At 39.3% G+C, this 17,278-nt stretch overlaps 1 protein-coding gene across 5 annotated transcripts in view; it reads right to left on the bottom strand.

Moving 5' to 3' along the window:
• Positions 1-5,682: 5,682 nt before the first annotated feature.
• Positions 5,683-17,278, bottom strand: part of PARN (poly(A)-specific ribonuclease) — a 58,578-nt gene continuing 46,982 nt past the window's right edge. For all 5 annotated transcript variants that reach the window (XM_065644563.1, XM_065644561.1, XM_065644562.1 and 2 more), the window contains 3 exons: positions 13,969-14,158; positions 8,508-8,698; positions 5,683-6,525 (listed from right to left, as the gene is read on the bottom strand). In XM_065644563.1, the coding sequence (XP_065500635.1) occupies positions 6,473-6,525; positions 8,508-8,698; positions 13,969-14,158 (434 nt within the window). In that variant the 3' untranslated portion in view covers positions 5,683-6,472. The remainder of the gene's footprint in view (positions 6,526-8,507; positions 8,699-13,968; positions 14,159-17,278) is intronic.

Below are 17,278 nucleotides of genomic sequence, written 5' to 3'. Positions count from 1 at the left end.
GGAGGTGTCCAGTATTGCCTGCAGATGAGGGTCAAAAACCTCCTGGACAGGCCTGTTTTGCTGACATGGGAGGAGACGATGCACAGGAAGAAAAGGTTACTCTGTTCAAACCTACTGAGCACCACCCCACATCTCATGGAAGCCATGTATTAGATGATCAATCAGATGTTAAATTCCCATTCCTGGACATAATTCAAATCAAAGGTGTGAGTGTCAAACATTCCTCTGTGTGCAATTGCAAATATACATTAGAAGTTATTATTAAGATGTCATAAGCACTTTAGAACACCTTAAGAGTTGCACCCTCTGAGACTGAAGAATTCAATTCAATTAAGAAATCTGATTAAAGTACTGAAATATAGTAACCTATTTTAGGAGAATGGAATATAAAACATTTCAAGAAACACTTTGTTTACCTCCTAAAATTTACCAGTAGAAATAACTCCCGCTAACTTCTTCACAGACTAATCATTTAGTATCACCATAATAATTCCTTAATCTGTTTTAGTAAAAACAATTATTTAAAAAACCAGCCTAACGTGGTACAACCTAGGAGAAAGGGCTGTTAGTCTACATGCGAGGGACTCCAGTGACATTGAGTTGAAATTAGTTGGTAAATCATCTCTTTGTAACACTGCATTATTATTTGAAAACAATACGCTCATCATAGGACCAGACAACTGAAGTATTGCTTCCACTTTCAGCAGGTTTTACACTACTGTAGCAAAACGTTTCTATTGATAACTGGCAGCTTCTCAACAGCACATTAAAAATACAATAACTGAAATTAAATCCAGCATATGAGAGAACTAAAAGGGAAGGTTGAAGTGTAGCCTTTTCCAAGCAAAATGGAGGACCAATTTTAAATTATTGTGGAATTGTTAGTGAATATGTATCAGTTATTTATTGCGACCGTGGCAAGCAGCTTCCTCTAATGCAAGAATGTGAAATTGCAGACTTACGAACATGCATACTGTACACACTTGGAGCTGACTTATTTTTGAAGAGTAAGAAGCGGCCCACAATTAAGTCATCTAACTTCTAATTTAAGAAAAATAATAATAACCGAGTATATACATTAACTCAACATGTTCAGTCTTCCTTGAACATTCCAAGTTTAAAATAATATTTGAAAAAGACAAAGATATTCAAGGTAAAAGTGAAAATATATATAAGTATGTATGAACACTTGCACTCATGACTGAGAGAAAATTATTCAGAAATTCTTTAGAAACAAGCAAAATAGTCACTCTTACCAGAGTAACAGTGCAAATTTTTTTTTGAGGTTTATATAAGGAATTGGTAACTTCAGAGTCTGAATTTGAAGTAATCAGCTTTAACGCAATTGTATTTTCAGTCACTTGATGGGCTGGAAATAAATCACAGACTAGGATGCAACTGGCTTGGCATAGCCGCAACCTCTGGCTTTTCATGTTCAACTGCATAAAAATACCAATCATGTCATACAGGGTCACTCTGGTAATAAACCAGAAAATCGTTTGCAAGAACTTGCAGACTATAGACTGCTAACGTATAAATACAACTATAAATCACTTTTAAGAAATTAATATAAGGGCAGGAAAGCTAAGTTTTCACAGTTTGGCTGAATGTTTTCTATATGGCATTTATGAATAGATGCATTCCACGTGAGTTCATCTTGAGCTGGGACCGACCCGTGATCTGCTACAGTGCTCATAGCAGCACATGGCTGCCAATAATTATTCTGCTGGAAACAAATATTTTTTGAAGGACCTTCATGCATGCCCATCAAAGCAAAAAGAACATCTTAATTATGAGTATTACTGACCCTATAAATCCCAGCTTAACCCATCATCAATCGGTCCTCATCCAACGGAAGTGTGGCAGTATTTCTTTAAAGTATAATACAAAGGGAATGTAAGTTTAGCGTAAGTTTAAAGCTACAACAGTATGATATAGACAAGTGTTCATTTACTAAGTGTACTGTGGAGTAACTTGAAAAATCTTCTTCAGTGTACATATTTGGTCAGCTGGCAATAGCCTAAACACTCCAGAAGCCAAGAACTTTTGATTATCAGGAATCTTCTTGTGTATGCGCAGAAGCTCAATTGCAGAGGACATTTTTGTCTGCACTACGTTCACCATGGTTTAAAGATAGAGAACATGTCCAGGGTACCAGACATTTTCTGGGCACCATGACAGAACTCAAAGAAAGAAAGAGTTATAGCATTTATTTTTTCCCAGAATCGCCAGAAGTTTTAGCTGTCTACCTCTCTCCTGCTTACTCCACTAGAAAGATAAATTTAGTCCTCCATCTAAATCACCTGAAGCCTCTCACCTTGTGCTCCAAACCATAAGGTCAAAACTGAGACCAAGAATAGGCTGTTGCGCTCCCAGCAACCTTAATTTTACACGGGATTTTTTGTTCTCCCTTACCTGTCCCCGTTCTAATCCATGCTACGGGGACACTCACGCTCTTTTCTTTTACTCTACGCTACACGATTACCTCTTTCTCCACGTTTCTTGTCTACCAGCAACTTCCCATACCCTGTGCTGTCAATCTGACACAAGTTAATACTTCTCACCCATAAATGCTTCAGGTGGATTTGAAAATTATTACTTTAAATACAGGTTTAACTTCCTTTCTGATGCAAACAGCGAAGCACTCAATTACCATTGATAAATGATCATTGCCAAGTTTAAGTTTCAGTCAAATAAACATTCCTATTCCTCTGAAGAGGTGGATTTCAGCCCACCTACCTCATCTGCCTGCTGAGATGGATCTCCCCGTATTTCTCCACACTGTTCCTTCACGTCTTCTCATGTTCAGTTCTACACTCCCAAGTTCTCATTTTTCTCAACGTTACTCAGAAAATTCTCATTTTCTCAAGGAAACTCCTGATTTTCTTCAGGCCTACCTCCAGTCCTTCTATACATTGTTGTTTGTTGCTTCTAACATCCCCCTTGGCACCCCCCAAACCCACCTCCCGCCCCGCACAGGGGCAGCGGCGAGGGACAGCCCGCGCCAGGAGAACCATCCCCACAGTGACAGCAGAGCCCCAGCCATTTGCTGAAGAAAATCTTCCACTTCGGTACTACTAACAGCAAGGTAATCCTGGCGGTTCTACGCAGCTGGACGGCAGAAATAAGAACCCTTAAGGGTGGCTGCGGCCCCTGCCACACACAGCTCCCCCTGCCCGCGGCTGCCACCTCAGCCCGGCCCCGAGGGGAGAGGGGAGACCAGGCCCCTTCCCGCCCGGCCCTGAGGGGAGAGGGGAGACCAGGCCCCTTCCCGCCCGGCCCTGAGGGGAGAGGGGAGACCAGGCCCCTTTCCGCCCGGCCCTGAGGGGAGAAGGGAGACCGAGCCCCTTCCCGCCCGGCCCTGAGGGGAGAGGGGAGACCGAGCCCCTTCCCGCCCGGCCCTGAGGGGAGAAGGGAGACCGAGCCCCTTCCCGCCCGGCCCTGAGGGGAGAAGGGAGACCGAGCCCCTTCCCGCCCGGCCCTGAGGGGAGAAGGGAGACCGGGCCCCTTCCCGCCCGGCCCTGAGGGGAGAGGGGAGACCGAGCCCCTTCCCACCCGGCCCTGAGGGGAGAGGGGAGACCGTGCTGTCCCGGCCGCAGCAAAAGTCAAAGGCGCGGAAGAATGAGAATGTCCTACGCGGAGCTTGTTTGGCCCTGGACAGGCACAGTTGCTTAGGGCACTGAATGAGGTGCAGCCATCGCTGCTCCTCTAAATACAAAGCAAAACAATAGCTCCAAAAGTGAACAGATGCGTGGGATTTGTCCCCCCTCACCCCCTTTACTCTGGGGAGAAAAAGGGAATGGATTTTTTTAAAGTAATTCAAAGTATTGCGCAGATGCATCTGACTTTTTACCGGCCTAAAACAGCCTCTCGGCAACTTCCCCGCTGTGCCATCTCCAAAGGAGCCGCCAGCTCCCTCGCCATGCCCAGTACAGTCCATCAAACCCCGAGAGCTCTGGCCATGCAGACCAGCTTTGCTTTCCAGCAACAAATGCTGCAAACATCTAAATTCTATGTACATATTTTAAACACACATTAGGAAACATGCACAGATCTATTTTAAGCAGCTACATTCTTTCCCTTCTAGAATTAGTGATTTCATTTCAAACGAAGTGCACCAAACCCCACAGAATAATGAGGCCTCATGCGGTATAAATGGGGGCAGATCCTTCTTAGGGACACCACCTGTCACTGACAGTTCTCCACCTAAAATTAGTATTAGAAATATTATAGCCCAGCATCCTATGTTTTATTAGCTTACCTAGGTGTTAACTGGTAAAATCAAACACATGTAAGGACTAGGAAATGGAGTAGGACTATTTTCTTAAGAAGTATTAGCTAGAGGTAAATTACATCCTGCTCCTCAAAATTACTATTTGGGAGGGGAGGAAAGTATTTCTGTACTGGGAATATCTCTTAACCTTTGTAGTTTAGAGAGAGATATCCAAGGCCTACTCTGAAAAAGACAAGTTTTTAAGCAATTGTACTGTAATACAATCAACACTTGTATTTTCCCTGCAGGTTTGTGTCGCTGTTCCAGAGTGAAGTCAGTGCCGTGAAGATCCTCACGGCCTCACAGCAAAGACTTGGGGTGGATTCTCTGCAACAGCACAGGCCTCTGCAGCTCCCAAGCAGGGACTTCACTGCCTCTCCACCTACGCTCCTGACAGTCCCTCCATTGATAAATTCTTTCGTATCCTTTTCACATCATGACTCCTAGCTCCCCCCCAAATCATGTTATGCCAGTTCTTTAGGATATATAGTTAATAACATCCCCCTCAGCATTTGGATAGAACACAGTTTAAGTTGCCTGAATCATCTCCGTAAGAGATGAATGCTTCATACGATTTCTCTTCCAGTGTTGCATATATTCTAAGAACTAAAATGGGAGTTTCTTTGTAGGTTTGGATACTCAAGATAAAAGTGATTTAAGAATTTACTCCTAAATTCATGAGACTGAGAGAAGAAAAAGTCTCTGGACCCTTGAGAGAAGAAGAGTTCAGTTACTAGTTTGCCTTTGCATCACTAATAACACCGTCTCCTTTCCCACATTTTAGTGTGAGAATGTGATTATATGGCTGCTGTTAAAAACCAACAACTTAATTATACTACTTCTGGTACTATTCCAAGGTTAGAAATAAAACATTTCACATTTCTAGTCTTTAAATTTCCCCCTTTGCAATGCAAGTTCAAGATAGCACTCTCAACCATTTAAAACCCCACAAATTTTGGCATACCTTCAAACAGGTTATTGCATTGTTTAAATGACAGTGGTTCCCACTCTAATGTAAATATGGTCTGATGAAGCCTTCGTAATATTCTACTCTTCCACAGCAACAGTTTCAAACTCACTGATTTGCAGAACTCTCTTCTTTCTTTCCCCTTTCCAAGAGAAACGCATAGCAATTTAAATCTTATGACAACAGGCTTGCTTTTCTTGGTTACACTTCACAAATATCTTGAAAGTAGTCCACGGACCAAAAGGATCTGCTAATCACAGGCTGACAAAAAAAGTGGTTATATTATGAAGAAAAAACAAGAGTTCACTAAAAGCATTTCAGAAGCTAATAAACAAGCCAAACTAGTTCCTAAGAAAATGTCTTTAATTTTCATTTTATGGAAATACATATTTTTTTAAATTTCCATGATACAAAAATGTTAAATATCAAACATTTTCTGAAATCTACCAATTCAGGTCCATTTTTAAACAAATAAAGGGCTGGTGCAGTTAGCAGGTTTGTCACAGGTACCAAAAAACATTTTTACAGAAACCCCGCAAGCTGGGGAAGAAGGAGGGAAGAAACAGATCAAGACTTAAGAGTGAAAACAGCAAAAGATGTGAAAAACAAAGAAAAACTACCTCCCACTAAGAAATTAATGTTTGAGAAACTTACAAGTTACAGTTTTTCGAAAGGATAAGGGATGTGTAAAGTTGTTACTTAGATGAATCCTGGCTGCATGGGGCGGGAGGGTAGAGAATGGAAAGCTAAAAAAGATTTCCAGATAAAGTAACTGGTAGAAAGCAATATGCGAAACTGCGGTTCTACCTGTTTCAAGAATGCTGACAGCATACTGATATTGCCTGAAAAAGTAGTTAAGGATGAGGAGATTTGTGGGAACTCCCCTCAAGCACAGGGAACAGCCGAGCAAGGAACGAATGCCAGTTCTGGGGGTACATTTCACAGCCAGCATGCCAAGGAGGTGACCGAATTACATGAGTCTTGCTTCTCAAATCTAACATCACTTACGACAGCAAGGATTTCACATGATCAACAACAAATCATAGACTAGTTAATATACACACAAGTAAAATTGACAGTGATTGTTCAAGAAACAGTTTAAAATAATTAAACTGATTTTCAGGACACATACTGCTTTGTTAACACCACTTTATTTAAATAAAGTATGGCTTCCAAGAGGTCTGTTCTCGCAACTGCTTTCAATCAATTCCACTTGTTAAGGCAGTTGTTTCCTACCATGTTTCAGGGACTTCAAAAATTCCAGTGGAACTGCTTGTGAGGCTTCCTGAAAAACAGAGTCACGGAACAATATTAAAGACTTCTATATACAAATCTGAAAAGAATAACAATTAAATTAAGAATATTTTTAATATTTCAGAGCATAGAAGGACGTATTTTCTCCTCTAGGGTGAGGCTCTAGATGCATTACCGGCAAGTCAATATTTACAAAGGGAAACAATGAGACTGCTTATGAGTAAGTATTAAAAAAAAAAAAAAAAAAAAAGATTAATGACAAGTTTCTTACCCAAATGGTAAATATTATATTGTGCAATTACTTGGAATTACAGTAGTTGAACTACATGACAAAAGCAATTTCCCAGCACAGCTTTTGCATCAGCTAAGAAAGATTTTACTCAACCAAATCAGGAGAAAGGATGCTTGGTATACAATACCGCTTTCTGGATAAAAGTAGCCAGAGCAGATATTGAAATGAAGTTTTAACTATTAATATTTGAATGTATTTCAATATTAGCAGCACTCCAGATGACCAATAATTAAACATATGACTTATTTTTTTAATACAGTCTAATCCATTTCTGCACAAAATTACTAACAAAAGTTGAAATGGAATCAACAATAAACAGATCAATAAAAATCAAATCTTTTGAGGTTGAAATTCATGTGACCAAAGGTTATTTGATTACCTCTCTTTTTGTACAGGCTGCAACATAGCAAAAATATCAGGGGAAACAGTTATCTGATTGTCACCTGCCTGTGTTTAGTCAGACATCAGTTCAAATTACTTTGCCTAAAAAATATGTAGGTATTAAAGTCTGCAAAAAAAACCCCTTACGTCGACCCCAGGTGAAAAGTCTTCAACCAAATAAAGAACTTTAAAAGCTAGGGTTACAAACACCACACGGAACATCGCGCATGATAATGTATACATCAGAAGAGTTCTTAGAAGAAAGAAAAAAAGATTATTTGGCTTTACGATTTGTATTAGAAACACTATTTACTTTTCAAGCATTACACTGCGAGTTGTAAACATGATAAAAAAAATGAAAGTTCATGAAATACATAACAGAAGAAAGAAAAAAAAAATCATTTGGGCAAATCCACAATTTGACACTTTTACCATTAAAAAAACCTAAACATTTTTTCCACTTATCAAAGTCTGCATCTCTTGAAAGTGAGACTCCTCGGGCTTTAACAACTGGCAGTTCCTAAAAATATAGTCCCTGAGAAATATAGTTGTTTTCTCGACCTACAGAAATCTCTTATATCACAAATAACTGTAAATAAGGGCTGTTAGTGCAATGTTACCAGTATATATAAAGTGCTAATTAAAAGGGCGCATTAATTAGCTTTGAGGGCAGCAGGTTTATGACAACTGGACTCATTTGCAAGCAGAGGTTGTCCAACAACACACATGTGGCAGGCGAAGCTGTGAGTGTTCAATTATGCTATGACTCCATCCACCCAAGCTTAAGGGAAAATGTCCACATTAAGTTAACCTTACATTTCACGATAAGTACTGGATGAATAGGGAAATCTGCTCTAGAATCCTACTTCCAGAATTCCTTCAATTTTGCTTACGATATGGAAAACATATCGGGTAACCTTAACTAGAAAGTCACATTAAAAACCAAAACCAAGCACAAACAAAAAAAGCCCAGCAGATTAAGAACAGTTAAAAATGTTCAAAGAGCTTTATTCTAAGGAAGAAAGTGAGCAAGTAAGGTATCAACTACGTCTTGCTTCCTTTGGTTGGTCTCAGGTTGGGTTTTGCTTTGTTTGTTTCTTTGTGGGATTTGCTGGGGGGTGTGGGGGTGGTTTTTTGGCCTTTTGTTTTCACAATTTTTTTTATGGTGCAATCTTCAGTTTAAATACCTTATTGCAAAATACCTTACAACAGTGACTTATCACATTACATTCACAGAAGTCCAGAAAAGTTAAAGACATTCAAGAGCACAACTCTAGCTGTTCAGGCCCAGGGCGGTTTGACACAGAACTGACCACCACGTGCACCAGCATTGCGCTTACCTGCTGGAACTTGTTCTGTCTTGATCTTCTTGAACTTTTTGGCTCTCTTCTTACAGTCTGGAAGGGACTCTGCACAGGAGTCTGTCTGGTCATATTCCGGGTCTTGGCCTTCTCCTTCTTCCATATCATCACCTGTTTCTTCCTGAATAGGACTCATGCTTCTCTTTCCCACTGTACTGGTACCTGTAAAACTGAATTGTAGAAGAAATGAGCTTATGAACAAGTCAAGAATAACTATTACGTAGGTACTAGTTGTTGTACATCTATTAAATGCTTAAGAAGGTAGCAGAATAAACTCTAGTAAGTAATGTACCATGAAATTACATTATCTGTGGATCTGACTTAACTATAAAATTCCTTTGTACTACAGGTGTCTCAGGCTTAGCTACTATTCTGATGAGATCATTCGACTCAAGTGTAATTGAAGTTGTTCTCTATACCCGCTTAACTTTAAGTTTTATTCTCTTAGTTACGAAAGCTCCTGTAAAGCATTCTCAATAGACACGGTTATATACGACTGCTAAGCCTCAAACACATGTCTTGATATGAAGGCTTCTATGTGCTGACTTCATCCTCTCTACTGGAACTATATGCACTTTAAAAGCATTTCTATTATATAAAGGTAGAGGAAAACATCAAGCTCCATATAATAAACTTTATATCATGTCTTAAAGTGAAAAGTCCTACCATCCAATGGGCTGGTAAAATAAAAAGCACAAAAAATTGCACACTCATTTCCTAGGTAGTATTTGAATGAAGCCTGACTAATACAGCATGAAGATGAACTTAGAGCTCCATTTCATTTCGCATACACTGAAATAACACTGCAGAGATTTTCATTCAACTGGAATGCCATTAAGTTTCCTTGAAAGATAAATTACAATATTAAAATGAAATTACCCTAAGAAAGAATGCAGTAGCAAAGGGGCTAATTAAAAAAGTTACCATTACAGACTTCTAGATACGTGAATATCAGCTACTTAAATGTCTATTTTAATGCTCTTTGAGAACAACTGATTTTTTAAAATGGTACTTTTAGAATTATAAACATTTAGCTTTTCATTAAAAACCACACAAAAGGGCTGTATGCATCTAACCCATATTCTATTCTTTTATTTAAATAAAATTTAATACCAAGTTATAGAACAAAGCTTTACAAGCTATTTTATTTTTTCTTCCTATCCTAATCAACAATAGCAGGGAATTATGATGTTTCAATAAGGTTTCAGCTAAAGGACTGTTACATTTGGCTGCAGAGTTTTGGCTTTCAAGAGGAACGTTTTCAGCTGAACGTTTTGCAATTTAAACCAGACCCTTTCTGGGATGCCCAAAAGCAATAAACAAACACGAAACATATGATTACGCCTCATGCTCTTGCTTCCACTGTAGGAGCACAAACACCATTGATCGGGATGAATAGCTGGTTTTTCCTCCCACAGCCACACACAGGCGGTGTTCTTGCACCGGCTCCTACAAATCAGCATTTCAAGTCACACTGCAACTCCCATCAGTAAAAAGCTGCAAGCCAAAAAGCTGGACGGGACTGTTTCTCCTCCATCCACGCTTCAGATTGTACAACAGGCAAAAATGAGGCTCGGAAAGAAAAAAATGAAAAACTACTTTATATATATTTTAAAACATTGTTTAGAAAAGTTTGTACGAATTCTACTTTTGGGAAAGATACTCTGAAAAACACATAAGGAAGAAAAACTCAGGAGCCACAAACGACGATCCCAGGATTTCTTAGACATAATACGAGCCCTTGACTCTTAGAAGGGACCTTGCAGTCACTGCAGGAAATGCCTCCCTTTTTGAAAGGTCTTACAACTGAATTTCTTTTGTTTTCAACTTAGACTCTTGAGAAATTATTGCAAATAAAGTGAAACAAGTTCTTGACCTTCACTGCACGTTTAGCCGTGTATGAAAGTACAAAATTAATTAATTCAATTTAGGCCTTATGTTCTTTCTGCATATACCTAAGGGGGGGAAACCAAACCAAACCACAAACAAAAACCCCCACACCAAAAACCAGCAGCACAAAATCCAAAACATATGTATTTTATGATCAGTAACTGTTTACTTCTTGAATTGGCCTGGATATCTAGAAGACGTCCAACTTCAATTAAATTTCATTTAAACAAAAAATAAACCCGGTGTTCTCTTGCCACTTTGAACAACACTGAGGAGACGAGTAGTTACTGACCCATCGTAAAAATCAGTTATTTCAGTTTAAGAGCAGGTAAAATCTCCTGAAATAACATTAGGATGCCAGAATATTTGCTTGCAGGATTTATCATCCGTATCTTTAATGACTCGGCTTTTCCCAGTTCTATCCTTATTTAATAATGAACCGCTATGAACAACCATTGCTGTAAAAACGAATCATCAGCAGAAACACAGGAACACTTCAAAAAAGAGAGAAACTATCTTCAGCAAAAGGTGCCACAGAAGATGCAGCGCTCCTGGGCTCGGCCAGAACATTTCTGAGGCAAAATGACGGATCGCTGCCCTGTACGTCAATCCTAGTGTAAGCCTTTTGTCACTGGCCTTATTTTATTTTACTCCTTCCTAGATGATTATCAGGAAAATCAGAATAACTACAAGGAGAGCAGGATGTCTGGTTTTACATAGAACATATTCTATTGGATTTTTCATGCTATGGTTTAATGCTCTTTTGCTAAGGAAAAGATTATAAACCCTGCTGTGAACAGTCAGGGCAGAGCTGGCAGGCAGTTATTTGCTATGCACAACACAGCCAGTACATATAATACCTACGATACTGTATAATACCTACAATACTGTATAATACATCCATTCCAGATGTGTGTTCTGAACAGTGAACAGCTCTAGAGAAGGGGATCTTATTAACTACTTTTTGTCAAATGCATCAGTTTTTCCTCTGCTTCTCTGGCATTAACAATCAGTCGTATCCCCATTAAAATCAATTTGATATCTAACAGTAGTAATAAGTTATATGTGAGGGGTTTGTGTTAACTGTAAGTGACTTTACCTCGTGGCTGCTACTAATACTATTATACTCTATTTTCTGAAGAGTAGTTCCTCTGTCATATGGGACTATAATTTTATAGTAAAACAGGAATTAAAGAACCTTTGTTACACACTTATCAATCTGTCAGTTTAAGACAGGAGATCCTTATGAGAGACACCCAGCAACTTCATTACTGAATGAAAAAGTAGCCAGGATATATTGTCATCATGGAAAGGAACAGCTATTCTGCAGCTGTGCTCCTTGGCAGAAACTGATGCAGTAAGCTTATTAAATAATAAATAAATAAAGGATGTAGTAACGTGAAGCTATTATAAGAGATCAGCTGCTAGATACATCACAATATTGAGTGCTCAACTATATATTCTCTATTAATCTGGACAAACACACATATGCATGCACACATATATATTTGTCCTGATTGCTTTATAAAAATATTTGTTATATGTTATATAAAATGGTTACATACAACATATAAAAAATATAAATATTTTTCAGATATCTTTGTCTGGAAACAAAAGGAAAATGTTCATCTTGAGTGAACTGAAAGAGCACAAGGTTTGCAGTTCCATGTTATACCTAACCTGATTACACTTTTGTCAACAAAATAAAGGCTGCTATCCAAGGCTATCAAAGTGTTGGTCATCTAAAGGCTGATTCTTGTAGAATTTTACAACACTAGAAAAAAATAGGTGAAAAATTTTCAAGGAGATGAAGTGCTTAGGCACACAACTCATTGCGGCATATCATGATTTTAATGAAAGAATTAACTGAACATTTTATTCAGCAATTTTCCCAGTTATACATTTGTGGTAGTCCTTGAACTTTTTTTTGAGATAACAATAAAGAAACTTTCTGCGTCTACTGTTTTCCAAAGTATATCTTAGAAGAAGTTGTGCATGGTTCAAACCATAAGCTGCCACTCCTACCACCTGTCTAGGATCTGTGAGATGCCCAAAGCCCAACATTCAGTGAGATGTGTTTCCTCCAGTAGAAATAAAACCAGGACTTTGTATTTCTTTGCAGTCAACTCAAGATGTGATAAGTATTTTCAGACTATTTAATACAGACCTGATTCTAGAGCTAAACCTCAGCCACATGTAAACCAGTGCCAGGACAATACTCAGCTCCTCACCTCACTCCCAAGATCTCCTGTGTACAACATCCCAATTAAACGAACTTCATTTGATAGGGATTTTATCACCAAGTTCTTCCACGTGGTTTTGAGGTATCAAACATATCTCTAGCACATTCAGAATTCCCACCATGACAAAAGCCATGAAAATTTGACAGCTGGCCAAAATACACACCTGCATTTAATTTCGCAAGTGGGCAAATCATAAGCTCATGTAAGCGAGAAGAACAGAACAAATTGAGTACATTTGTGATGGCCAGAACTTATCACAGCGTTCCCAAGAAAGATAAAGCAGAAAGACCTCAGTGGTGGTTTTATGACCATCTCATTTGGTCTCACTAACCAGGTAAATAAAATAAATAAAAAAATAAAATTTAACCCCCCCCACAACCCACACACACAAACCACCAACAACCACCAACAAACAAACCCAACCAAACAAAACCCCACAAACCACCACCTTACAGAAATATAACATGCACTCCACTGAAGTTTATTTTTACATAGAATTAACAGAATCTGGAGGCGGGGGGGGGGGGGGAAGAATGGCAATAACTTGATAGGTTCATTATATAATTACATTAACACTGAAAGACCCTTCCCACTCTCAGCTACACGGATGACTGAGAAAGAAGCCTCCTGTTACCATCATGTCCAAAACCTGCCATTAATATGAGAGGCTAAAATGGAACAAGAAATACACACAGCGACATACTGCACCAGAATCAAAACTGGCATCATCTGACTTAATTTTGTCCTTAAATAATGAACTGAAACCCTTTTCAAGTTTCACTCCAAAAACTTGAAGCCATGCAAGTTATTAGCATTTGCCTTCCTGTTCCTGGAGCAGAAGGACGATTTCATCAGGACTGCTGAAAATGACAATTTATTGCCTTCTCTGGGGCAGGATTGTCACCATGGGAAGTCATCCAAAAACTGAGCTGGGTTTTGCAAGGGTATAAGATCACAGCCAAGTTTCCAGGTGACACAAACCATTCAGAGGTGCCAAATGAATAAATAAAATAATTCTTTTATTTTGGTTATAAGGAGTGGTGCTGCTACACCAAGCTCAGAAGCTGTGATTTGACCTGCCCTCAAGATCCTAATATTTTAAAAATTCATCTAATCACATTTGTGACCAAACTCCCATCTGCTCCTTTACCTACGATCTTGTGACAGCTGAGGTACCACTACTGAATTATATGCAAAGAGACATATACAGAAAGGCACCTATTGGTTAAGAACTACCTGAAAGTTGCTAGACCGCTAATAAAAATGCAATAAAAACACAAGAGTTGGCAATGCAGGAAAAGTCTCACCTGTTAACACAGTAGTATCGACTCTGGGAAAGGTAAGGTGTGCACTGAGTTTTTAACCGCTTTCTCTCCATCTCCTTCCAACTATCTTCTGTACATTTTCTCTTTGCCTGTTTTTCTTCATGTTTTTTCTCAACATATTCTGCATATGTCTGGATCCTATAACTCTCAGCATATCTGCTGGTGTTTACAGCTACGGGGAAGAAGAGTGATGTTATACACAAAACACTGCGAAACGACAGCATGCCCTCTCCTGAAATAACTTAATTTGAAAAGCAGAAGGCAGCAAGTTATTTGTTCTGTTCATATAAATAACTTCCAGTTCCATTGTTAGTGATAAAAAACCCCCCACAATGCTGTACTCGCCTACATTCACATGTTATATTTGAATTAGATACTCAAAACAGTTCTCAGAGTTCGACTTCATGTGAAAGGGGTTAAATTTACTTAAGACTTTTCTTTTAAATTAGAAGCCATCAATTCTTCAGTTGTAACCCTCTTCCAGATTTCTTGTTGGCAAGGAAAGATTTCCTGGATTTTTTCCCTTTAAGTCTCATTACTTAACCCAGCAGGTTTATTTTGCAAGTCTGCCAGGAAAAGACGACATTGAGAGGCCTTTGCCAAAACTCTGTTTGATTGCTGTGAAACATAAGCTTGTTGGAGCTGCATTTTTGGTTGCACAAGATATCCGTGGAAGCAGCACTTAACTAATATCCAGCTGTTCCATCCTTGTATCTTTTGGTCTCCATTTAACTAAAAAAGACCCCGAGTTCGAGGTACAAGGATTTCTGTCCATGCAAATTTAGAATCGCTTCAAAAATTAAGAAATAACTTGCCCTGCCTTCACACAGCAACAATTTAGCAGCACTCCCCAAGTGGCAGCCTCTGGCCCGCAGCCACCGCTGGGACCCATGAATCAGCAAACGGAGCCGTCAGCTGCTGTCCTCTGCTGTTTGCAGCCTCCCGCTGAAAGGCAGCATTGTAACCCAACCGCTGAACCCGTTTAAACAGAAAATAAAAAACCCCTCCACCCAGATTGTTTTCCATGTCCTCGTGCTGCGCGTTTTAAAATACCATGATTGTAGTGGAGACAAAATTCTGATTATCCGTTTCCAAGCTTTTTGTTAACATTTCAGATGTGTATCCAACTTTCTGATTCTAGGTGAAGCGTTATCAGCTGGAATACAGGTATTCTGTATTGCCCCCGGCCCGAGCACTGCAAATCGCATGCTCCAACATCACAGTTCAGGAACGTGAGGAAGACGCGTAGATCTGGTTTTTTTCCTCTTTCAGGATAGATCATCTATTCTGCATATTGGCTGTGCAATGCATCCCCTATACCACCAGCCACGGCACGCAGATGCTGCTGCTGCAAAGTCTTTCAAACATGCATAAAACTCGGCAACAGCTTTGTATATTTAATCCCACGAACAGAAACCAGCAATTATGACAAATAGCCCCATGAGATGGCTGTGCTAAGCAAGGAGATGTTCTGCATACCTCCTTTCACACCCCTAATATTTGTTTTGAACTGCGGAGTTCCAGGATCTGTTTGTAAGAATTAGCAGTGTATTTATTGCCCATGAAGTTATGGTGCAGGCACCATGAATGAATTAATAACGCTCCCTGCAGTTCCTGCATGCCAGCCGACATTCCTCAGGGTACAATTTGTTTAGTTAAACTCAAGCATGTTTTTACTTGCTAAAATCAAGCACATAGTTACCATGGATCATCTGATAAATAGTGATCTGTTAAAACACAATAACCATTTCACATTATTTGCTTTGCTGTAAACTAAAAGCCAAAGTTGTGGGTCTTCCATTTACTTCCCTTACAAACCCAGCCTGTATTTAAGGGGGGTGGGGAAATCACCCTTGTGCAGCCTAAAGACTATTTTAAAATAAATCTGTGTAAGAGTCAATATTTTTGAATAAAGACAACTTTGCTTTCTTGAAATAAAGCCTGCATTTTATAGGAACCCATTCACATGACACACACAAATATATGCCTGTACGTAAATATATCTAATATAAAAAGTTATATGCTGAATATATTGCTCGAACAACTGAAATGAAGGCATATGGGGAAGTCGAAGGAGCCACACAGATAAATCAATCTTGCATGGTCTTGAACTGAAGAGCAGTTCCCTGTAAAAGTTTAAAATCCATTTTCTCTGATGCTCTTTCAATGAGTGCTGTCCATATTGCCAAACAAGGCAAATACGGTTAGATGGCTCTGCATTGCAAGCAGAAGTGAACTGCTGAAGGCTTTGTGAATGCTAAACAAACTAAAGAGAACGTATGGGGGTTTATTTACTTATTTGTTTAAATCATAAGAGAGAAGACAAACCTTGCTGTGACAGACCTGCCCTCATAACCAACACGACGTGGCTGCATTTCGTTACACTGGTTGCAGCCGTAAAGTTGAGTTTGTCTCATAGTAGAATAACAGCAATTGCACGTTATTTTAGGAAAGGCATTTCTAGAGATCGGCATCTTCCCCAGTTATTAGGTGAGCTGCAAACAGGCTGACTGACACTGAGTGATCCCACAGGAATGCGGACAAAGATCCTCTTTCATCAAGTCCTTACTCTTATGCAGAGCAAAATCCTGACGGGTGGCCACTGACAACATTGTCTCAATAAATACACAAATTTGCAAGTGAACTGTGTATGTAAAAGACCCGCGACACATACATAAAATAAATATACAGAACTATAAAGCTTAAGGCTCTGTTTAAAAGCTGCAATACTAAACACTCAATTTTATGAAATACGAAAGGAAGAATTCACCTGGGAAGCTTTCAAGTGACCTCTGTACAGATGCTGCGTTAATCTCATCCGGTGACATTTTACTCAAACCACGGGACTGCTGCCTCGGTCGGATCGGCAGTGTTCAACTCCTGAGGAGCTAATTCAGTAGTTTGGTTTACTCTCACTACTCATTGTATGGTTCCACAGCCTTATTTATTGACTTCTAGGGCTATTTGTTCTGCATTTAAAAAAAATCAGAAGTTTGCACACGCACATTTTTATGGCGGCATTGTGCAGCGTTTCAAAGCAAAGCTCAGGAGCTGAAGCATCGCGACATGCCTGCTTTATACACAGAAAGCAGATGTAAAGACTCAACATCCCAAATTAGAGGATATCTTTTATATTAACCTGAATGAAATTAAAATGTCGTTACACAAAGCATTCAATCAGGGCAAGGTTCCTACACAGCAAACGTATTAACACATTCCCAGAGAAGCCATAAATCCAGAAAAAGAGTATGTGACTCTGGGGCCGCGGACTTTATCAATGCGCAAACATAAT

The sequence above is a fragment of the Caloenas nicobarica genome, chromosome 14, assembly GCF_036013445.1.
Source record: "Caloenas nicobarica isolate bCalNic1 chromosome 14, bCalNic1.hap1, whole genome shotgun sequence".
Taxonomy (NCBI): domain Eukaryota; kingdom Metazoa; phylum Chordata; class Aves; order Columbiformes; family Columbidae; genus Caloenas; species Caloenas nicobarica.
The sequence above is the reverse complement of the archived record's forward strand: the minus strand, read 5'-3'. Positions and strand labels throughout refer to the sequence as shown.